At 47.0% G+C, this 23,276-nt stretch overlaps 2 protein-coding genes across 3 annotated transcripts in view; one reads left to right on the forward strand and one right to left on the reverse strand.

Annotated features, from left to right (window-relative positions):
- LOC8026598 (activating signal cointegrator 1 complex subunit 2) overlaps nucleotides 1-21,114 on the reverse strand; it is a 35,595-nt gene extending 14,481 nt beyond the window's left edge. Inside the window, exons 1-13 of one of the 2 annotated variants that reach the window (XM_029987515.4) lie at nucleotides 20,909-21,114; nucleotides 20,482-20,562; nucleotides 19,642-19,844; nucleotides 15,390-15,461; nucleotides 13,960-14,074; nucleotides 13,237-13,434; nucleotides 12,214-12,446; nucleotides 9,418-9,498; nucleotides 9,242-9,349; nucleotides 5,930-6,010; nucleotides 1,473-1,547; nucleotides 634-727; nucleotides 20-217 (exon numbers count right to left, since the gene is read on the reverse strand). In XM_029987515.4, the coding sequence (XP_029843375.3) occupies nucleotides 20-217; nucleotides 634-727; nucleotides 1,473-1,547; nucleotides 5,930-6,010; nucleotides 9,242-9,349; nucleotides 9,418-9,498; nucleotides 12,214-12,446; nucleotides 13,237-13,434; nucleotides 13,960-14,074; nucleotides 15,390-15,461; nucleotides 19,642-19,844; nucleotides 20,482-20,562; nucleotides 20,909-20,950 (1,581 nt within the window). In that variant the 5' untranslated portion in view covers nucleotides 20,951-21,114. Of the gene's footprint in view, nucleotides 1-19; nucleotides 218-633; nucleotides 728-1,472; nucleotides 1,548-5,929; nucleotides 6,011-9,241; nucleotides 9,350-9,417; nucleotides 9,499-12,213; nucleotides 12,447-13,236; nucleotides 13,435-13,959; nucleotides 14,075-15,389; nucleotides 15,462-19,641; nucleotides 19,845-20,481; nucleotides 20,563-20,776; nucleotides 20,869-20,908 lie in introns of those variants that run through there. The other variant, XM_029987516.3, reaches the window with a different exon arrangement.
- A 500-nt stretch (nucleotides 21,115-21,614) lies between these two features.
- LOC121838010 lies at nucleotides 21,615-23,160 on the forward strand. The gene is made up of 2 exons (XM_042293971.1): nucleotides 21,615-21,870; nucleotides 22,068-23,160. Exons 1-2 carry the CDS (start codon nucleotides 21,791-21,793, stop codon nucleotides 22,648-22,650), a joined length of 663 nt encoding a protein of 220 aa, XP_042149905.1. The 5' UTR covers nucleotides 21,615-21,790; the 3' UTR covers nucleotides 22,651-23,160.
- Nucleotides 23,161-23,276: the final 116 nt, after the last annotated feature.

The following is a 23,276-nucleotide window of genomic DNA, read 5'->3' on the forward strand; positions in this document are numbered from 1 at the left end:
AGAATCCAAAAAATTGTACCTGAAGGAACTCCGAAGGCATATCTGGGAAAAGCTCCCCGAGGCTCTGCACTTGGGAACTCTGGTCCGCAGCCGCCGATGAAGTTGACGGTCCGCCTCCGCAAGCTCCTTCCTCTCTGCCGCCGCTGCCAGCGTTGTTGTTGCTGGCGTTGTGGAAGGAAGGTATCGTTTTCTCTGCCTTCGGTTTCGTGGCCAGGTCCTGCAGAAGCACAGCGCGCTGCCACATCTATCGAAAGATTGACGAGCGAGGTTTCGTGGACCACAAAAAGACCGCTTGGCCTAGGCATTCCATCAAACGCAACGAAGGTGCAACGGCGCTTCGTCGAGTATTAACGAGCGACCATGTCATGCAACATCGTGCGACACCACAATGATTTCCCCACTAAATATATAAAGGGGAAATTGATGTCACATCAAGCGGTCAGTCAACCGCGAACGCGGGGGTTCCCAACTATAGCTATTGCTTTAAAATGCTTTCGTGGATGTCTGCAGGCCTTTGTCTGAGAGCCAATGCCTCATGCAAGCAACCACCTAACTGCGACGTGTTACGTTCAGGACCTGCAGTAATGCCTGTGAGCCCTGCCAACCAGAAGTCACGGTCCCAGGTATGCCCACCTGTGCAGTGGAGAGGTTCGTCGGAGGCGTGCAGCCCAGTCCCACGTACACCATGCATATGCTTTGGAGGACATACAACACTCTCGTGTTGTCCCTGGAATGAACTCGGTCAAGGAATCGGCATGCTCACATTTGAAAAATGACCAGCACGAGGCGTTCAAAACATAATCTGTCACAAGGTACCAGGCGTGCGACTAGCGGAGGTCACTAACGGCAAGCAACAAAAGTGGATCGGCATTTTCTGTTGTAAATGCGGGCCAGTTTTTCCCCAGCATTTCTTATAATCTCCCAAAAATCACAGAAAAAAAAAGGCCGGATAAAGAGACAGAGATAATAGTTTATACTATGGCTCCTTCTGATTTGTCTATCGCTGGTGCACACTTCATTACCAGGCAGATTCTAAGAACATCATCAAAAGTCTTGCTCTTTGCCCTTTCAAGCATGCTCTTTAGGATTGGCAAACAAGAACATGGAACATTGCTAAATGCTACCAAAAAAACCCCTAACATCAAGTGAGGTGAGTACAATGATGTAGTTAACCTCGCCACATTTGCACTAATGAAAGAGACCAGAGAAGGTGTTTTTTTTTTGTCATAGTGTGGTGAGACTGCAGTTTTGAACACTATAAGCACTGTGAGTAAATTAGTCTACTTCTGACCGGATTCCTTTGAAAACATTTGTAGTGATCTAACAGATAAAAGCAGAATAAAAGAGAATATACTAATCACTAAAATACCCGTTTATTCTTTTCGCTAACGCCATGCGCACTTTCTAAGATCTTTACCAACATAAAACGAGCAAATAAAGCTTTGGTGGGCCAAACAAGAACAAAAGGATACACAAAGAAATTGAACTGTTCAAACATTCCAATGTCTTCTTCCACCGGGTAGAGCTGCTGGTATGCAAAGATGAAGCTGCAAGCAAGAAAAATATGTCCCTTGATGAACAATTCTTGCAGAATAGGAGCAGTTTATTAGACCAGAAAAAGTTCTGCCAAAAAAGGTAATTTTGAAAAATGCAATATTTACACCCACCAACATCTCGACTCTAGAGCATTCCCAGAAATTTTGATTTGTTTAAACTGCATTGTTATTTTTTTATAACTTATTTTCGATCCACCGATGCTAGAGAAAACGTAGAAGCTAGAGCACTTCGAAAGCATTTCTCTCCATTTCACTTTTAGTTTTTGGCATAAATTTTACTGTAGGAAAACTACTGTTTGGTAAAGGGACAAAAAGAAAAGCTTCCTAATTGTCTTTGCTAACTGGAATTTGGTAAGCAATGCAACTGTGTCATTTTTTTTATTAGTTTCAGAGTGTATTTTACAATAGATGTTAAATTTTGTCAACATAAAAGGTAAAAAATTTATTTGGTCTTTCAGCACAATGTTAGCATAAAAGAAATTACTTCCTTGAAATTTTGTTTTCATAGTTGCACTCTCCCGGCATTCTGCTGCATATCTAGCGAAGAAAAATGTTGGGTATTACATTAGTTTTTTTACGATAGTTTTGCTAAACAATGTCAGTGTGCTCCAAATAAAAACAACTATGATATAATTTATTTCACAAATCATGTATACACAAATTAAACTTTGCACTGCATTTTCTCTCACAACTGCCAATATATGCAGTAAATTTAATCCATATTAAGCTAAAGGTTCAAAAGTTGACCTTTTTAGATAGTGTACCCCCTAAAAGGGGCCCTGCAATCATATTGAAGTGTCTTTTAAGCGTCTTTTTTGCAACTTCCACGTCTCTTGTGGTTCGGGCAAGCCCGAACCACAAGAGACGGAGAGAGTAACTAAATATCAGAGCGTCATATTTTTTAACCGGACGACGTGGAAACCTCCTCCACCTACGGGGGCGACACACGGTGCCGATAGCGTGCGATATGTGAAGTCTTTGGTCCTGGCCTTACTACTGGTCAGAGCTGCTAAACGCTTCTTTTTAGTCGAAATAAAAAATATAAGTGGCGTGACCCATTTCAATTACTTATGAAAGCAGTTTTTGTTAAGTATTTTTTATCAGAAAACAAACAAATGCAGTTTATAAAGTACAGAAACAAGAAATGACCTGTCGACATACCCGCCACCAAGTGGTGGAAAAGGTGGCGCATATTAGAAAGGGGTAGTGGGATCAGCCACCGACGAGCGGCGAGCGTAGAAAGGTCTTGGATGTATGTGGATTCGCTGTGGTCATATACGGGCTTGAGGATCCGACCGGCCCCAAGCATTCCAAAGGCCTTCGGCGAGCAGGTTTGGCTTGTGGTTTGGCCGTTTGGCGATATGGCAGCGCGAAGTGGCTCCCATTTTGAACTGACCTTTACCCCGTGTTTGCTGTCGTTCGTGGCCGATTAAGTGCCATGCCGAATTAGTGTTTAATCGCGCAGCAAATGCAATGCGAGCCGCCCTGAACACCCGTTTTATACAGCCTATCCAGCATATGCTTTATGGTATTCTCGAGCCGTCGACACGGAGTGCGGCAGCCATGAGTGCTCGCTGAGCTCACTATCCCTCCTTCAGTTCACGGTCACTCAAGCCACGACCAAGGACGTCATGAAGGAAGTTATTTTTTGCTTGTTTTTGTAAATTTTAATTTGCCTATAACTTTTAAAATAAAGCAAAATTTGAGAAAAGAAAAGTTTCATTAAGTTACTACACTCAGTGCGCTCAGGTTCGGTGCAAATTAAAAATCAGTCAAAAAGTCGTTGCAGGGGTTACTAGTTCATTCGAGGCTTACGAAACGTTTAAAAATTTGTATTCCACGACACCCATATAAAAAATAAACCCATCTGAGTTATTAATAAAGATGCCATTCTTTTACTAAAGAAATGCATGAGAGCACAACTCAGCCACGACCAAAGTTCAGCTAAGCTGGAGAAGTACAGTATAGACCACTTACAACGTAACCGGTTATAGTGCAGCACCGGGTATAACGCGGCTTTTTTAAACCACCGGTTCGCCTCCCATAGAACTCCATGTAATTACATACCGCTTAAAATGCAGGCGCGCGAATGGAAATACCGGTTATAATGCGGTTTCTGAAACAGCCCGCCGACCGCGCCAACCGGCGCAGCGAGCACGCTTCTCTGTGCGACACTAGATAAGCAAAATAACGGCGGACGGCGCTAGCCGCAAGCGGAACTCGCGGTGCAAGGAGGTTGCTCGAAGAAGCGGGGAGAAGCGAAGAGAGAAGCTTCAGTTGCCATAGCGATGGAGGGACGCACGCACATGTTGTTCACGTGCGTGCGTCACTCCGCTGCGTTGGAAACCGCAACGACAGACCAATCGCAGGTCGAGAAGTGTTCGCGCGCGTTGCATGCCGGTCGCGGGGCGACTTCTTCTATCCGCAAGCATGGCGTTGGTTGTGATCGTCGACGTAGACGGCGTGGTGGAAGCTTATCGTTCTGCGTAAAAGCGCTATCCTTGACTGTGAATTTTCGTCGAGCGTCGCTATGATAACCCAGCACGTACTAGAAGGGAAGATCCACCTACTCGTGCGGCGATGTCATGGCGGCACTCTCAAGACAGCAGAAACGCCCGTGTCATCGTGTTTGTTTACTTCGACTACAGTGGTGCTTTCTAAGCATTTGTGTTTTCGAACATCGCCCGGATTTCTTATTTGGAGCATTTCATGACTGTGCTCAAGTTGAAGGTATTACTGGCGCGTACCGTATAAAGGATGCGAATTTTCACGCGTTTTCATCGCCGGAGAGAAGTGATTAGGGTTAGCAATCCTGAACGCTCGCAACGTACGTCCGCAACCCGCGACACCGTTAAAAGGCTGCACCAGGCAAAAGTCGCTCATTTCTTTCAAAATGCATGACACACTTGAGAGAGAAGTGTACTAGTCTGGTGAAATAAAGACTTTCCTCAAACTAAGCTTTATTTTAGAGCGCAGCTCTTAGGGGCCTGTTCCCGGCTTGAGCGGCGTCGCCGTCGGCGTCGGCGTCGCCGTCGCCGTCGGCGTAACCGCAACCCTCGTAACCCTCGTGAGGGTTACGAGGGTTACGAGGGTTAATCTCATGAGGGTTACCCTCACGAGGGCCACGAGGGTAACTAACCCTCGTAACCCTCGTAACCCTCACGAGGGTTACGAGGGTTACAAGGGTTAGTCACCCTTGTAACCCTCGTGAGGGTTACAAGGGTAACTAACCCTCGCGAGGGTTACTTACCCTTGTAACCCTCACGAGGGTTACGAGGGTTAGTAACCCTCGTGAGGGTAACCCTCGTGAAGGTAACCCTTTTGAGGGTTACGAGGGTTAGTAACCCTCGTGAGGGTAACCTTCACGAGGGTTACCCTCACGAGGGTCACGAGGGTTATGAGAGTTACCCTCACGAGGGTTACTCACCCTCGTAACCCTCACGAGGGTTACGAGGGTTAGTTACCCTCACGAGGGTCACGAGGGTTATGAGAGTTACCCTTACGAGGGTCACGAGAGTTACCCTCACGAGGGTCACGAGAGTTGCCCTCACAAGGGTTACTAGGGTTACCCTCACGAGGGTCACGATGGTTACCCAGGTCGTGACCCCCCCTGGGGTCACGTGACCTGGGGATACCCCCCGAGGTCACGTGACCCCCCGTTGACGTCATAGGCACTGATGACGTCGTCAGTGACGTCACTGATGACGTCACCGGCATCCGCATCGTCATCGTCATCATCACTGATGACGTCATTAGTGACGTCACTGATGACGTCACCGGCATCCGCATCGTCATCATCATCACTGATGGCGTCATCAGTGACGCTACTGATGACGTCATCGGTATCGTCACGTGGCCCCAGGTCACGTGACCCCCCGACGTCACGTGACGCCCCAAGGTCACGTGACTCCCACAAGGTCACGTGACCCACAAGGTCACGTGACCCCCAAGGTCACGTGACCCCCCGCCCCCCGAGGTCACTTGACCCACCCCCCAGTACCCTTCCCTCCTCCTCCTCAAGAGCTGCACTCTAATTCGGCGTTACAGGGAGTTGTAAACGGCTTTCATTTTTTCATTTAATATAAAATAAATTGTTTTACAAAGGTAAGTTGTCTCATGGCATGTATTTTGGGCTGAAAAATCTATGTTTTGGTTATAGCGCGGTACCGCTTATAGTGCGGATTTTCGCGACTCCCGCGACATACGTTATATACGGTCTACACTGTACACAACTCAAGGGCTGGGCAAGCAAAAACCTTTTGAAGGCTCGAGTAACCCGTGATACCCAGCAATCCTTGGGTGGCTTCCCAAGTAAGTTTGGGAAGCCACAATAATACGGGACAATACAAATTCAAGGAAAGAGAAAAACTTACTGTTTCTCTGTCAGGCAGTTGCAGATGACTTCGAAGAAAGATTCCAGGTAGGGAAGTTCCTGGCCTGTTGGTTTCTCTTGACTGGTGTTGAAATAGAAGACATAAAGTGATAAAATTAGAACCAAATGCTGCTACACATAACTAGCCTAGAAACAATTTAAGCTATGTAGATCTGTTAGTCATTCTGCTTTTAAGAGTTTCTTTAGAGTAAGAATAGCATAAGTAACGTTCTAGTAAATATATTATATCTATGTCAGAAATGCAAGTCCTATGGTGTGTTAAGTAGCAAGATGGCAGTAAATGTGGCTGTAAAAAACTGTTTTGTTGAACAAGTACTTGTGAAAAGAAAGAAATTTTGCAGGGTTATTCTTTCATGGGTGCAGGAACGCAGTCTTGTCAGGAAGAGTACAGCAAATATGTTTTAAGGCTGGTTCACTCATTTGCGTTGAGTGAGCTCATTTGCGTAGCATTCCCTTGTAACTAAAATTGTGCGAATATTCAAATTTCTGAACAGCAGTTTACAATAATACGCCATTCGATATTCATTTCGGGGTAAACCGCAATATTAATATTTTTTTTAAATATTGATTGCGGTGGGTTAGCCTTGTTGAGCGCACTTCTTACTGAGCACCAATGCACCACAAAGAAGCAACACCCGTGGAGCTCACTGCCGTTGGTAAGTCATCTCCTCACTGCACCAGTGCTCACTAAGAAGTGCACCCAACAAAACTAGAACCCAGCGATCAGCACTTCTAAAAGTACAAGATAATGCAGCCACGTGCTAAAAAAAAACCACTGGTGTATATAAAAAAAAAAAAAAGCTTTGTGAATGTTAATGTCTCCATTGGATAAAATTTTCAAGGTTAAATTCGCTATTATGCGTAAGTATATGTTCAGCAGAGATGCCCTGACAACCTGCATTTATCATTCACAACTGAAGAAACAATATTTGCATTTAGCAATAACATTTATAAATTTCCTCGATGAGGTAGAGTTGGGCATCCCTATACGCCAACCTGCGGCTCTGACGTCGCATCTCTGCGGTGGCACTGTTGTTGCTACGGCGCATGCGCAGAAACTTCACCTCGTGCGAGTCTGGCTTCTGCGCTTGCGCAGTGCTTACACCCAATGTGGTCAAATGTGGGCTTGTCCGTAAACAATCTGTCTGTCTATAGGTTTAATTTTATGTCAAGTGCACCATCTACTTGCCATTCCGATGTAGGCATTGGACTTACTGAAGCCATAGTCAATAAAGACAGTTAGATTAAAATTAGCTTCGAAATGGACAAATGGAAGCTTGGGAACAACCTTCACGAATTCGGCTGGGTTTTCATTTAGAGCATGGTGCAGTAGTGAAAGGTTAGAGAAAATATTCAATATCCGATTAAAAAATATTCGGCGAAACCACTCATCGCTTTGAACTTAAAATCCACTATTCGCACATTTCTACTTCTAACCACTTACAAGGATAGAACCCTCTGGCACACTGGTGCCGTCTAATAGGTGCCTTAAAGGGGCCCTGCAATCACATTTAAGTGTATACTTTTTTTGCGGTTTCCACGTGTCTTGGGGTTCGGGCAAGCCAGCGGGCACGGAGAGAGTAACTGAATATCAGTGCATCATATTTTAACCGGACGACGCGGAAGCTTCCTCCACCGACGGGGGCGACCCGCGGTACCGAAAGCGCGCGAAATATGACGTCTTTGGTCCTTGGCTTACTACTGGTCAGAGCCGCTAAAAGCTTCTTTTTAGTCGAAATACAAAATATAAGTGGCGCGAAACGTTTCAATTGTTTATAAAAGTAGTTTTTGTTCAATGTTTTAGGTCAGAAAAGAAACAAATGCAGTTTATAAAGTACGGAAACAAGAAATGACCCGTCGACATACGCGCCACCAAGCGGGGGAAAAGGCGGCGCATACTAGAAAAGAGTAGTGGGATCAGGCGCCGACACGGAAAGGTCCCGAATGTACGCGGCGGCGCTGCGGTCGTTTACGGACTTGAGGATCCGACCGGCTCCGAGCGTTCCGAAGGCCTTCAGCGAGTAGCTTTGTCTTGCGTTTTGGCCATTTCGCGGTACGGCAGCGCGAAGTGGCTCCCATTCTGAACTGATCTTCACCCCGTGTTTGCTGTCGTTCGTGGCCAATGAAGTGTCATGCCGAATTAGTGTTTAATCGCGCAGCAAATGCAATGAGAGCCGCTCTGGCTGCCCGCTGTATACAGCCTATCCAGAATACGCTTTAGTGGCGCCCTCTCGCGCCGTCAACACGGAGTGCGGCAGCCGTAAGCGCTCGCTGAGCTCACTATCACTCCTCTAGTTCACGGCCGCTCAGCAACCAAGGACGTCATGAGGGAGGTTATTTTTTGCTTGTTTTTGTAATTTTAATTTGCCTATAACTTTTAAAATAAGGCGAAATTCGAGAAAAGAAAAGTTGCATTAAGTTACTACGGTCAGTGCGCTCAGGTTTGATGCAAATTAAAAACTAGTAAAAAAGTGCTTGCAGGGCCCCTTTAAAGCACACTCAACCTGCAAATGTATTTCTACAATTTTGTACGCATAACTTTTTTATTATGGGATTGGAATAATTCTGACAATGTGTCATATATGGTACACATATTTGATCTCATCGTGCGGTCGTGTATCACTACTGCGTGGTGCACGTTAAAGACCTCAGGCTAGCGGTTGTACTACACTGGCTAAACTGCTCAACTACAGCGAGTGACTCGTCGCAACTTTAAATGGCTGACCAACTACACACTGTATAAATATCCCCATAACCCAATTTTGATCTCACACCTACTCAAAACCTCCAGTCTCGTTATACGCAATTCAAGGGCTACCTCACGCAACACACTTGAGCACACTCCACAGCAAATATGGGAACAAGCCTTGAAAAGTTAAAACATGTTGCTTTTGTTAAAAACACAATACCGCTGACACACTTCATTTTTGTTCTGGGACAAAGCAATGCTAAATAGTTTGATAACCTACAAATGGTTGCAACGTGTGACAATCTTAGAGAGATTTACCGCCGAATTCAGAAACCTCACTCAAACTACACTCAAACTGAATGGCCCCTCCACTTCCTCGAGGAAGGTGCGAGGGCCGGCGCTGGCCAATCGCGACGGCGGATCTGTCCTCGCGATTGGCCAGCGCCGGCCCTCGCGCCTTCTCGAGGAAGTGGAGGGGCCCTTCAGTTTGAGTGTAGTTTGAGTGAGGTTTCTGAATTCGGCGGTTAGACATGTTTGTCTATGTCGATATAATATATATCTAATACAAATTAAATGGAAGGTGTGTGTTCCACGGAAACAGACCCCAGCTCGGTGAGCGGCTGCAGGCAGGACTGCTGGAGCATGGACCGGAACACCTTCAGGATACAGGTCTTGGCGTAGGAGAGTCGCTTCTTCACCATGGTGAACACTCTGGGCATGCACACGGACAAGGTGAACACACTCTGCTCAGGTCACATCAACGAGAGCTTCACACTCACGGCTCAAAGCTCTTGAGCTTGTTGCGACGGATGAGTTCCTCCTTCAGGACGGGAAAGGTCGAGTCAAAGAATTCCGCTAACCTGAAATGTGACGAAATGAGTAAAAAAACAAATAAAAAAACACCATCGATGGCTTTATACTTGGCTTAATACTAGCACACAGTGTGGCTTTTCACTGCGAGGAGACTTAAGATAAAGTTTTCTACAAAATATTTACGCAATAAAACCATGCAAAAAAAACGTTCAGCCTTTCCACTCTCGTGAAGAAAGACCAGCAGAGCTATACTCAATACGCTGTGTGCTTCTTCTTCGTCGTCGTCTGTTTTTCGCACTGTTTCCTACGATGAATTCTCACCAATGCGCGCGACTATCCATTCTTCTATTATAACTGGAAAGGTCGCCGCCATTTACGAGCGACGGCGGAAACCATACTGGTTGTGTGCATGCCGCCGTCGCTTATAGATGGCGGTAGCTGTCCAGGTAGGTTTGTGTCGACATACAGGGACACGATCCCGGGGAACCTAGCCCTTAACAGCTCCATTGTAAAACTCTTTAAACGAATGTAGTTCCCCTTTTGCAATACTACACTCTTCAGCTCAAAAGTATTAATCCTACCACAGCTTGGTAAGGGGAAAAACCCTGACTGCCAGCACAACTTGGTAGTATGTATCTCCTTTCCAAAGACGTTGCTCTCTTTTTTTTCACAGGAACAGAGCCATGCCTTCAAACATCAGGTGCTAAAACTTACCCCTAAAAGCATGCTGGAGAAAACATTCCTCCAAGTCTGTTTTGTTGGAGAAAACATTCCTCCAAGTTTGCTATGTGCAGGCGCTAATTTCTCCTACTGACATTACAGGTGGCCCTCAGAGCGACGCAACTTTATATACTTTACCTAAGGCACTTTAATATTTTATCTAAAGTAAAAGCAAAACATAAAAGTGGTCACAGATGGCAGGATGAACTCGAAAAGGAACCTGCCGAAAACCTCGAAGCAGTAGCCAAATTTTCTCTAAAAAACTAAAAGGGGCACTAAAGTAGATCTCGAGACTGTCTTTTTTTATGACACAAACTCAACCTACATGCCTTAAGCGTCTCAGGAAACCAAAAATTACAATCATCTGCTGATTATTTTTTCATTGAAAATGTGACCGAACATTGCGATATGCCCTTTTTCTGAGACACACCTCAGAAGGAGGGGGTGTGTTGCAATGTTTGGTCGCATTCTTAAAAAAAGAAAGGCCTCCCACGATTCAAAATTTTGAATTTTCTGAGATGCTTGGGCCAAAGGGGCGTGACACAATGCTTGGTCACGTTTTTATTAGAGGGAAAGGTCACTCATGATTGTAATTTTTATCTTTTTAGGGTGCTTAGAACAGGTAGGTTGAGCTCGCATCATAAAAAAGGCAATCTCTAAATCCACTTTCGCATACCCTTAATTTAGATAAGTCTCGTAGCAAAACGTCGCTACAAGACGCTCAGAATTCCGGCAGCTTGCGTTTCCCTCCAGCACTGATGTTTATGTACTAATATTGTAGTACAGTAAAAGCTCGTTAATTTGAACTGCAAGGTGAAGCCGCTTCAGTTTGAATTAACGAAAGTTTGAACAAACAAAAGTGAAGTAACGGCCTTTCCTTCTCCCGACATAGCACGGAAAACAAAGTCGTAACGCTCGCGGAATCGGTGCAACCACCCATCTGAAGCAGCAAAGTCGTCGTAACCCAGCTGCTGGGCAAAGTCCGCTGCCTCTCCAGTATGACAGGGCCGCTCAGTGGAATATCCTGTGCACACATGTCCTTAATCCAAAGCAGAAGCACTTTCTCAAGGTCACGATACTTTGCGGCCCGCATCCTCTTCCTTTCGTTGGCAACTTCTGCCGCCAATAGCCCCCTTATTCTTTATGTAAGTAGATAGCATGCTTTTCGGTATTGCACGCTTCTTCGCAATTTCTTGCTTAGACAAGAGTCCGGCGTCCACTTCCCGCAGGACGTCAGTCTTGCAGTGTTTTGGCACGGTATTTGCCGCAAAACACGTCATCTTCAAGTCGCAGCTCTCGGTCCGGCGCCACACCACCGATGTCCGCCAAAACAAACTTTAGCAGAGGCTTAACAACACCACAAGGAATCGCGACGGCCGGTACCCCCAAAGCTGAATACAAACGAGCACACCCGACGGAGACAGTCGAGACAGATGTGTGTGTGTGTGTGTGTGTGTTTAGGCGTTGTAAAAGAGGGGGGGAGAGGGGGGAGGGGAGCAAAAGCCCACCAAGGATTTTTTTTTTTTTTTGTTTGGCGGGTCGGCGCAGGCAAGGAGTCTCGGAGGTCACGTGCACGTAGATTGAAGAGGAGGCAGCCGCCGCTGCCTTCTGGCGCTTCTGACCGCCTCCGCGCCGTTTAGATTTTTCCCGATTTTGCCTTCTCTCACCGTTCTCTCAGTTTCGGAGACGACGCAGCCCCGTGTGTAGGCAGCGGGTGCGTTTCTCTGGCCGTGTGCCAGGCGTGAAGCCGCCGGCGCGGTGGAGCGTAATTCGAATTATTTGTGGTGGAACCTACTAGCGTTCAAATTAATGGGCTTTTTTATACATAGACTTCTATGGAAGCTTGGCTGGACCAAGTCATACAGTTCGAAATATTCATCAATTCGAATTATTGAAGTTTGAATTAACGAGCTTTCACTGTAGTAGTATAACATTGTAGTAGCAATGCCAACCTCTCAGCACAGTGAATACCTTTTACGTGCCCAACCATGCCAAGTCATAAGAGCACAATGAACAAAATCCAGAGAAAATACTTGACCAACCGAGGTCCGACAGTCCCAAGAGTAAAGATCTTTGCGACGGCTGGATAGACCTCGAAGAAGGCCAGCAGGCTGGCTGCAATGTCCACGGTGTATGTGACCCTCTCCAGCAGCTTCCAGAAGGGCATGGAGCTCAGCTCCGATCCTTTCGCCAGGTCGTCTAGCCGTCTCGGCAGCGTCTCAAATTCATCATCGTCGATGTCCGACTGAATGGAGTGCACCGCTCTCTCAAATGCCTGCAGGAAGTCGTTCGTATTCCCGATCAGATAAAGGCACCTAAGAACAAGATAGCTATGCACTCAAATGTCAAAACACTATATCGGAAAAAAAAAAAACAACTCCCTCATAAAAAAAGGGGCAGATTGTCGCTGAAGCGCGACAGCGTTTCGCAGCATTGTACTGCACAGATGTTTATTAAAGTGCCTAGGAACTGCCGCGTAAATTCTAGAAATGTTTTTTGTCGACGTCCGTGAGGTCTTCTGTCAGATTTAAAACCAATTCAGATCATTTTCTGACCTAACTGCCCCTTCCCATGGACGGGCTTCCCGCAACCAACCAACAACTTTTGTTGTAGCATTACTGCAATTCAAATGTTTCTCTCTTGCTATATCAATATAAACATAATATGTAAATAAACATAAAAGGACTTCTGGTAACTGTAATTGCCATCAAGATGCTAATATATCACATCACATTCATTGGACGCATTACTCCCGTATGCATGATTGAAGTAGGTATGCAAGAGGCGCATGCCACCAGCTTTGTTGGTTACAAACCGAAGGACAAACACAAAAGTGCATAGAGTTGGCTCAAAAATGATAATCCATTTAACAAGTTTTTGTGAGTTTCTTAATGCTGATCTTTATTTTACTTGTGTGTTCTATTAGGTACATTGATGTACTTCTGTCCCCGTGCATACATGTTGTTTGCCGAGAAAATGGGCGACCAGACCCGGACAAGAAACGACCCCCAGTGTCTGTACTATTTCGTACGAACACAAAATACTGATTGATTGAATGAAATCACCATGAGCATGGTGTCTTCGATGTCTTTCAGGTCCGAGGTGTACTTCTGTTGACAACCCATGATGTTCTCGACCATGCGGCAGACGAGGTCGTGATTGCCTCGCTGGAACAGGACGCACAAGTCAAAGATCTTCGGGATGTCAAAGATGAAGTTGTCGTAGAGGAGGTTGGCAAATTTCTCCTTGTCAATGTGATTCACCTGCGTGGTATAAAGGCATTTGTGATGAAGCAAGACCAAATTGAGAACATCAAAAGTCTCGACCTGGAGACCACTTCATAGTATTGCCACAATAATAGTTAGGAAATCAGTTAGTAAAATGGAGAAGTGGATTCATTAAACACGCACTATTGCCCCGCATGCACTGGGAATGTCACTTTAGAAGATCATTAGCACTGGGCTCACATTTGCATGGTATAGAACAAAAGGCATTAAAACAAAATGGCAAAAAAGAAGCGAGAAATTTGCAGAAGTACTCTGGTCACACCTGGCAAAATTGACAGATGTGAAAGACGTTTACGGGTCGATGAACCTCGGTACAATCGTTTAAATGTGTCGAGATTCATTCCACAACCTCCGAGGAGAATTTCAAAGCGGAGGCACCCCCATGTTACTACGGCAGTATAAGTTTGTTTAGCTCCGCTAGACTACATCAGTCAATCGGCGCCCCAGAAACAGGAAAGCACGAATAGCGAGGAAAACTCTGGAGGGTTTTTCTCGGGTCACCTTGGACTCCTTGTAAGTGGACAGCCGCAGGAAGGTGCGGAACACCAGCTTGTACACCCTGTCTTCAACATCCTCCATCTCCTTGGTGATAAGGTAGCGGTGAAGTTCCGTGTACCTGCACACCGAACGATGCACATCATCTGCTCAAAGGACTACACTCAACGACACTTTAGGAAACGAAAAGTCCCGAGCACCCCATTGTCACTCCACAGCCAATGAAATTGCGACATTGGCTGATAAGAGCACCGAAAAACGTATCACGAAACAAGAAGCGTGAAGATAATAACTGACGTCTTGCGTTTCTTCAGCCGTCAGTAACTACGGAGTGATGTACGGCACAAATGCCTCCAGTTTGTGAAAGGGAAAGGGAGGGGACAGTTGCAGAGAGGTTAGAATGGGCACAGGACCCCGGCAAGCTATTTTGGACTGGAGAAAGTCGTTGGATAAGGGATAAATGAGTACCTATCTAGAAGGCAAATGACTAGAGTCAATGTCACACATCATATTTTGGAAGAGAAAACAGCTAATCCGACAGACCGATCTCGCCAGCCAGTTCAGATGCGGCACCGCTGCCACGATGCATCGAAGGGAACTTTAGATCTTCACATGCACCAATCTCGCCACTGCTCTGCATGTGCAAGTCGTCTCGTGCACTGCCACCTGTGGGCTAGTTATGGCGGCGTCATGCATGCCCCAAGTGCTTGGCAAAAACGGTCTATGGGACTCTCTTTCTATGTCTTTGTACTCTTTACACCCTTCAAGCTTCAGCTCATGCGAATTGAATAAATGTCTGTAACAATGACCACTCAATGGCACAACAAAGCTATGGGCCAAAGTTATTCCAACCTGAAGACGGAATCAGGCATTCCTTTTCCGAACAATTTACTAAATGAACAGGATCCCTCAAAACAGTAGCTTGCAAGCCCTGTCCTTGCAGACATGGTAACAAGCCTTGCTAAAATCAACAGAGGTCACAACTACTGAAGTACCGTAAAGTCCTGAAAGATAGCCCAGCTAACATCAGGAGCAAACCGGCTGAAAATATGAAGTGGGCTAACTTTCGAAGTACAATAGAGAAAAGTTTTAAAAATTGCTATTTTTAGGTTGTGCCCTTTCCAAGCTTGTTACGGTGGTGAGGGGCAACGAAGCAAAGATGACTGATCTTCCCAGTCAGCAACGTTCGCTACTATCGCGCCCTAGCGAACTAGCCGCATCTACGCCGGGGCTATCATTGATCCCAACACTACTATTACTAAAGGTGGGCTACCTTTCGGTGTTTAAAAAAAAATACCAAATCGAGCCAAAAATTGGGGGCGGGCCATCTTTCGGGTGTGAGGCATCTCTCGTAATTTTATGGTAGTCTAACGAGTGCTTGTTGCTCGTCGAAGAGAACCCCTGTTCTTCAAAGACTGCAACGAAAGTGTGCTTACCTCGGGGCCAGGCGGAGGTAAGACTCCAGCAGCTGGTGGAATCCATCATCATACATTGCATGCGACCAGAACCTGAACAAGGAATTCCTCAGAGTTAAACCCACTTCAGGGTTTTGCAGTACCCGAAACAACAATAAGTTGGAGCTGCATGGTTTCAGATTTTTGTTTTTGAAGAACTCGGGACACAATTTTGGATTTTATCTGAACCGATTTTTATTTCTTCCGGTGAATGAGATTGTGACCTTTTTTCAAAGGCTGCTTCCTCGATTTATTTCCAAGAACCAAATCAATAAAAGCACCTCTTGTACAGAGAACATGGTAAAGGCACTTTTCTTGAATTTTTGGAACTGTAGTACTTTTTTGCATCAACAGAAGCCCACTTTGGCACTTATGCAAGGAAATGGAGCCGCTAGTTCATCAACATACCATGTCCAGTTGCCACATTCTTTGAATTCGGGAGAAAAGGAATTGAGCCCTAATTTTACATACCATATATCTATGCCTTTGTGGTGTATTTATTGGATTAATTGAGCTTTACAATATCTATGCCTTTGTGGTGTATTTATTGGATTAATTGAGCTTTACAATGAGAGGAAAAGGTTTTCGTAACATCAACAGAATATGCTTTACTGCCTTAGTAGAGCTAAAACCCAGATACTATGCTTGTTCCTTAATGAAAATTCTCAAGCCAGGCCTAAAATCCCAAGAACTGTTACCATGAAAGGCTTGGAATCTTTTCTCCCCTCCTGCCACCAGGCACGTAGCCAGGATTTTGTTTCGGGAAGAGGGGGGGGGGGGGGGGGGGCGCCCATGACAAAATGCTGTATGAAGGGAAGGGGAAGGAAGAGGACCCAGCAAAATAGAAGATTTCGGGGGGGGGGGGGGGGGGGGGGGGAGCCCGGGCGTCATGCCCCCTCCCCCCGGCTACGTGCCTGCACGCAGAGGTCGGCATTTTAGGTCGCCCTCACTCACCCTCACCCTCACAGCCACACTCACCTAAGCCCCTCACTCACCTTCACCCTCACAGCTACACTCACCTTCAGCCCCTCACTCACCCTCACCCTCACAGTCACACTCACCTTCAGCCCTTCACTCACCCTCACTGAACCTCACGGCCCTCACGCACTCACCACCCTCACGCCCCTCACTTACTCATGGCCCTCACGCCACTCACCGCCCTCACGGCCCTCACGGCCCTCACGCCACTCACCGCCCTCACGGCCCTCACGGCCCTCACGCCACTCACCGCCCTCATGGCCCTCACGCCACTCACGGCCATCACGCCACTCACCGCCCTCACGCCACTCACCGCCTTCACGCCACTCACCGCCCTCACGCGCCTCACCGCTCTTGCGGCCCTCACACCCCTCACGCACTGATGGCCCTCACGCCACTCAGGCCAGCTTCAGATGGGGCAAATTCGCCCAGAAACCTTACGTCGCAACTAAAGCAACACGGGCCGCCCGCGATCACACGCAGCAACCAATTGCTGCAATTTGCCATCGTCATCATAAAATTTTATTTTTCTTGCACTATTTAGACACAATTACGCGTTATAAACGTGTTTTTATGCATTTAAATCTCGTTAAGAATACTAATGCACCTTTCTGAAACAGTTTATTTCCAAAAAAACGATTGATTTCAAACCAGAACCAAGTCTTTCGGTGTCATCATCACCGGCACGAGGTATCACGTGAAAATTTTGCGTCCCTGATTGGATGCAGCCGTTTCAAACGCATTTGAATTGCTCCGAATTGCTTGCTTATTCCGAGCCGCACCCGATCTCAGCAATTCGTGTCGATCTACGGAAAACTAGAGAACAACCCGCCATTAACTCCAAAATTGCTGAGAAAGATGCTCGATCTGAAGGGGGCGTCACGCACTCACCGCACTCATGGCCCTCACACGCCTCATGCGCTCACCGCCCTCACGGCCCTCACGCCTCTCATGCCACTCACTGCCCTCACCGCACTCATGGCCCTCACACCACTCACGCACTCACCACCCTCACACCACTCACGCATTCATGGCCCTCACGCCGCTCACCACCCTCACGCCCCTCACGCATTCATGGCCCTCATACCCCTTACCGCCCTCATGGCCCTCATGGCCCTCATGGCCCTCACGACCCTCACAGCCCTCACGGCCCTCACGGCCCCTCACGGCCCCTCACGGCCCTCACGGCCCTCACAGCCCTCACGGCCCCTCACGGCCCTCACCCCCCTCACGGCCCTCACTCACCCTCACACTCATGAATTTTCCTGGTTCAGAAACTCACTCCCCCTCACCTCACCTGTGAAGATGAGGGTGAGTGAGGGTGAGTGAGGGCCCTCATGAGTGAGGTTTGCCGAGGTATGCCTGCACGTAACACAAAACACATAATTCACCCTTCTTGAGTGGAGCACTCAAAGAAAAAGAGCACAAGAAAATAGCTCTGCAATATGCCGTGTCTGCACAAGCCCCTGGAAAGGAAGTCACTTGATAGTCCCATGCTTATGTCCACGCTGCACACGACCCTTTGAGGTTGAATATAATAATAATATTTATGATTTAATTTCAGGTTTCTTCACTCTGCCACACGTAAGCACTTGCGTGTGAGAATAGGCAAAGAAAGAGGCTCCCACTCCACAATCATGAACAATATGACAATAAACCTGTTGTTAGGACCTTGCACCACACCAGCAGAATGCCAGAGTATGTTCCAGCCACTGATCTCTATGACAATTGCTGGATCGCGTTTGCCCGCTCCGCGAATGCGGTCACTGGCGGCCATCTTTAGGTAGAGTTATATCACCTCTAGCCATTGTAAGCTGCTGCAGCCGCTATCATTCATCCATGGCAGATAGCGTTTTGGCAGGCGGGTTGGCAGGCTGCGGTCAAAATAGCGTGGGTGATATTGCGTGCTTGATTAAAATTATTTGACGAAACATGTTTTTGAAACCCGGCGTGAACAGTACAGAACAGTTTTTGAGGACCTGGTAAAAGTTTCACGAAATTGCAGCACCGGGAGAAAAGCAGCACAGCACGTATTGAAAGTCGCATCGAAAGAAGCATCGAAAGCAGACGACGGTACGGAGTCTGCTTTTGATGCGAGCTGCGCTGCTTTCCCCCGGTGCTGCGCTTTCGTAGAACTTTTGCCGGGTCCTCAAAGATGAGGCTACTGTTCACGCCGGGTTTCAAGAATCTGCTTCGTCGAACAACTTCAATCAAGCACGAAATGTCACCCACGGTACAGTGTACTAGATCTACGGCTATTTTATGGCAGCCTGCCGCCATTGCGCTGTCCGCCATATTACTATGATGGCTAGAGATGATATAACTCTACCTAAAGATGGCCGCCAGTGACCGCATTCCGGTCCATAGGAGGAGCTGGTCAAACGCGATCCAGCAAATAGACATAGAGATCAGTGGTTCCAGCAGACTGCTAAGTTCTACATATTCCATTTCCACAGGGCTGCGACCAACTTTCAACTTGTGATAATGACATAACCTGTGAGCCACTGAAGTGGACCCATGTGTCCGGGTAATGAGACTAAAATCTGTTTACCTCGAAGTAATTTAGAAGAAAACAAAATTTGTTGTCCCACTATTCAATGCTGACTTTAATTTGTTCAATACCCAGCTTGTGTAAATTTCTCATCCTTACGGAAAAAAGAGGACACTCCCCTGATATGTGCGATAAAGCAATTCTTGCTGTATTTCTTTGACATTGTTATTAGAGGGCAAAAAGAAGTTGGATAGTCACTCTCACAACATACACGGGCAGGCAAACCTCAGGAAATAAGCATGCACTAAAAGCAATGATTAAAAGCTTAAAAGGCGCGAACAAACAGGACGAAAAAAGACAAACGTACGGCAAGGACAGGCGACAGGTGTCGTACGTGTGACTTTTTTCGTCCCGTTTGTTTGCGCCTTTTAACCTTTTAATCGATATGAACCAACTAGCCCCAACCAAAGTTTTAATAAGAATAATGAGTCTACTTGGTCGGTTGCAGCGAGTTGGATATAGCAGGCAGATATAAAGTGAGAAAAGAGCACAAAAAAAGAAGAAAATGTCTGCCTTTTTTAAATGCACTGAACAAACAATTTAAATACCAAGATAAGTCTTTTAAAACTTAATGGCCTTGCGAGCTTGGACCAAGTTTCGTTTTTGTGGAGGCATATATGAGTGAATTACGGATACAGATTTGCATTTCAGACACCAAGCATCATAACGGGCAACCGGGACCACTTCAAGGAATTTAAAGCGTACCTGTTATGTGGAATCCTAAGGGCCTTCGTCAGATCCTGCTCAATATGAGTCATGCGAGCCAGCCACTCGTCGATGGGAGCCCTGTACTGCTCTGCGAGATTGTCGAGCTGATTGGCACATATCTGCATTTGGTCCTCGAAGCTGAAGATGCATCTCGCTGGTCGGTATTTCAGCCAGTACACAAGCTCTACGAATCCTCTGCTCTGTAACAAAAGAGAAGAGAAAAGTAGTGAGTGTACAATCGTAATAAATATGGGCAACAGTATGCAGGTAACCTAGGCCCGTAGGGCAGACTAGCGAAAATTGGTGGTACTGTTCCGGTATGACAACAGCGATATCTACCACCAAGGATTTCTCTTTGTCCGGTGACGCCATGCATGCTATGTGCCAACGTCGCAGTCATGCTAACAGTTCCGCGCAGTGTACAGTGCTGCCCAAACTCAATGTTGCCACGAGATAGTCCGTCTTTGGCACATGTTGTCCTCTTTTTAGTCGAACTATGTAATGAACTTTCTGCTCCTCAATTGAAACCCAACCTGAGGAAGACATTCCAGCTGCTGCGGTAATCAACTTAGCTTTGAGTAGCCGGCTATAGGTCAATATTTGAATAACCGAGTGGCGGTGATATGTTTGATAAGCAATGCACATCTCTGCCTGTCTGTTTGTCTTCTCTCTGCTTGCTTGGTCTCACGTTTCAGTTGTCTTGCTGTAGTACATCACGGCTGCTTTTGAGGCTGTGTCCATATCACATATCATGTCTCCTCGCCTAAATCTCGAAGTTGAACTTCATGCTCTTGTACGCAAAGTTAATGCTGGATCTTTAGAAAGAGGAAAGCTTACCAATGCCTGAACTTGTATCAGTTCGCCATGTTTATCAACTACTTGCATCATCCTGTCATGCAACGGCAGCGTTGTGGTCTCCTGAAAATGAAAGAATAATAGAAACTTCCGATGTCATTAGAACTACGTCAAAGGTGCTTGCAGCGGAGTGGTTCACGGTCTACAGCTTCGAGATAAATTTCAGATGTTAGAAATTGACACATGAAAAACAGTTTGATTTCATGGCACCCCAGTAGCACAATTAACAATTCGCAACTCCCAATGGTTTCGAAATTGAACTAGATCTTATCCACACCTCGCGTTTTGCGGTAGGAACTGAACGCAAACTCGGCAAAAATTCCACAGACCGACCGGACGATTACTGCCCGCATTTCCTAAATGTCCAACACTGCCATCGCCGTGATAGGGAGCATGCTACCTACTATACCTGTTTTTTATCTTCCCGACGAGTTCCCGTGGACGTAGCCATCGCGGAAATACGGTGGCATGAAAAACCGAAGAGCGAAGTAGCCACCGGTAGCCACCACCAACGTTCACTACCACAACATTTGGAAATCCGATTGCAAGGGTCCCTAGCGGCGTGAGACGCGTGAGACGGAAACGAAAAGGTCCACGAAAACCGCCGAAACTGGAACGCTTGAAATGCTTAAACAAACGTTGGCTAAAACTGCGTCCGTACATTCTCTTAATTCAGCTAAAAAAAAAAAAAAAAGTTTGGTGGTTGGCGACTGGCTTGGTTGACTGGCTGGCTGATTCAATGCACTCAGGGCTACTCAAGGCAAGGCGGCAAGGCCAGCAAGGCTGGCAAGGCCGCTCAAGAGTCAAGACGTCAAGACGGTCAAGACTTTACGCCTGTTCACGCAACGTTGGGATATTGTTCCACGCGGTAGATGTGGTTTGTTAGCTTGCTCAGTTCACTAAATTCAGCTCAGCTGGCTCAGCTCAGCTAGAATACCTTCATGTGCGCTTTGCTTAGGGTGGAGACATTAGGCCATTTTGTCCCACGGGTTTATTTTTATTTTTTGTTCAGAAGCGCGTGAAAGAGCTTGTCCCTGCACGCGTCTTCGGCGATGTCTGTGCTATGGCGACATTTTGTTTTCGTCGATTTCTTTGTATTTTCCCCGTGAGCGCGTGCTGTCGGCATCGGGTGCTACAAAGGGTGGCATCACCCTAAACAGAAGGACATTGAGGCACCAGCTCAGCTAGCCCACTGTAGCTTGGCGGTTCAGCCGTTCAGCTACCCTGCTATTTGTGGGTTCAGCCGCTGAAAGCTTTGGCTTCAGCGCAGCTGATATTCGAGTTCCAAGCAATGCAAGTTCCACTCATCCCCGAGCTCAGATGCATTCCGATGAAGGTCCCTCTGCCCGTCTGGGTCAGCAACTTCATTTGGTATTTGGTATTTATTTGCGCTCGTGAGCGCAGGCGTCACAGAAAGGCGTGTAGCCCGTACAATAATGCCTGTGAGGCCCGTCTAGAGGGGGTGATTATGTTAGTGATTAATGAACAGAGGTATAATGAAGGGCAGGGCAGTGATGCACCGTGAGGGATGGGGCAGAGTTATGCGTGTGATCGCAGGTGTGCTCCAGCCCTACGAAGTTCTGGCTCAGGCTGAAGGACAACAAACACCGCGATCCGTACATCCGAGACTTCGTCCGCGGACAGACGAAGCACTTCTACACGCTGAACGTGGGAGCCTACTGCGTAGCGGACACCGGCAGGAACTTCGACCTCGCCAGGGCCTTCGTGCTAGACGTCCAGAAGGACGGCTTCGGCATGCCCATATCCGCCGAGGTCTGCTGTGTGGACTGCGGGCTATCCCTAGTGCTGGGCATGACCAAGCTGTTTCCCCTGTCTGAAATTGACGCCAAGATTCCGTGCCTAACTGTTCCCTGTTCCCTTCGCCGCCTGACGTCGCCCAGCAGCACGCGTCTTCGAGACATGGTGGACTGGTGCGTCACACCAGGTGCAGAGCTGGAGGCAGTCTTTTATGGAACTTCTGAGGCGGGCATGTATCAGGTAGACATGTTTGTAATGACTGGAGAGAACGGCCAAGAGAGGATGAACGTCGCCAAAGACATCGATAGGGGGATTGCTACGAGGATATGGTACCCTCACCCGCCGCAGAGAGGGAAAATCACCGCCTCCTTATCAAAGGCACTTCACCACTGAAATTTGTGCAGTCGGTCTGTTGTGGGCCATGCTAAGATGCATCATGTCTAACTGCCTTTTTGCAAATACCAACTCTTTATGTGTAGCTATTTAGCATACTGAGTGTCTATGGCATACGGTGGCATAGCCAGGGTGAGAGCTTATAGGGCTTCAGACACCCTCCCCCACACACACACACACCCTAAGTCATATACGTCCTAACACCTTTAGCTCCGCCCCGCCCCAAAATAAAAAAAATAATAATAATCCTGGCTACGCCATTCATGGCATAGGCTATACGTGCCTTGCATGTGATGTCATTGGGACCGTACCAGAGCCGCCTTTGCTCCTCCATATCATGCTCCTGTGTCCATACCTTCCGCAGCTTACATTTCATACCATCGAATTTTTTCTCATCAAACCTTGCCGAGAAGAACAGAATGGAGGGTGCCAAGCGCATGCTGCAGAAGGTACGGGCACAGGAGCATGGTACGGAACAATGGCAGCTGATGTGACGTCAACGCAAGCCACGTATAAAAAGTTAACCATAGTTTTGTTTAACCCGAGACTGGGGTATTTCGGAAAAGGGACGAGAAGAAAAGAGGCCACAAGAAGGCGACGTCTCAAACACAGCTGTTTGAGTTTGA

This window comes from Ixodes scapularis, unplaced genomic scaffold, assembly GCF_016920785.2.
Source record: "Ixodes scapularis isolate PalLabHiFi unplaced genomic scaffold, ASM1692078v2 PGA_scaffold5__190_contigs__length_132052651, whole genome shotgun sequence".
Lineage (NCBI taxonomy): Eukaryota > Metazoa > Arthropoda > Arachnida > Ixodida > Ixodidae > Ixodes > Ixodes scapularis.

What these genes read in the sequence shown, in the direction of transcription:
- LOC121838010 (XM_042293971.1), top strand. Translation starts at nt 21,791, where the DNA reads ATGCAAGTTCCACTCATCCCCGAGCTCAGATGCATTCCGATGAAGGTC. An exon ending in TGGGTCAGCAACTTCATTTG is followed by an intron (nt 21,871 to 22,067) that starts GTATTTGGTATT and finishes GGTGTGCTCCAG; the next exon opens with CCCTACGAAGTTCTGGCTCA.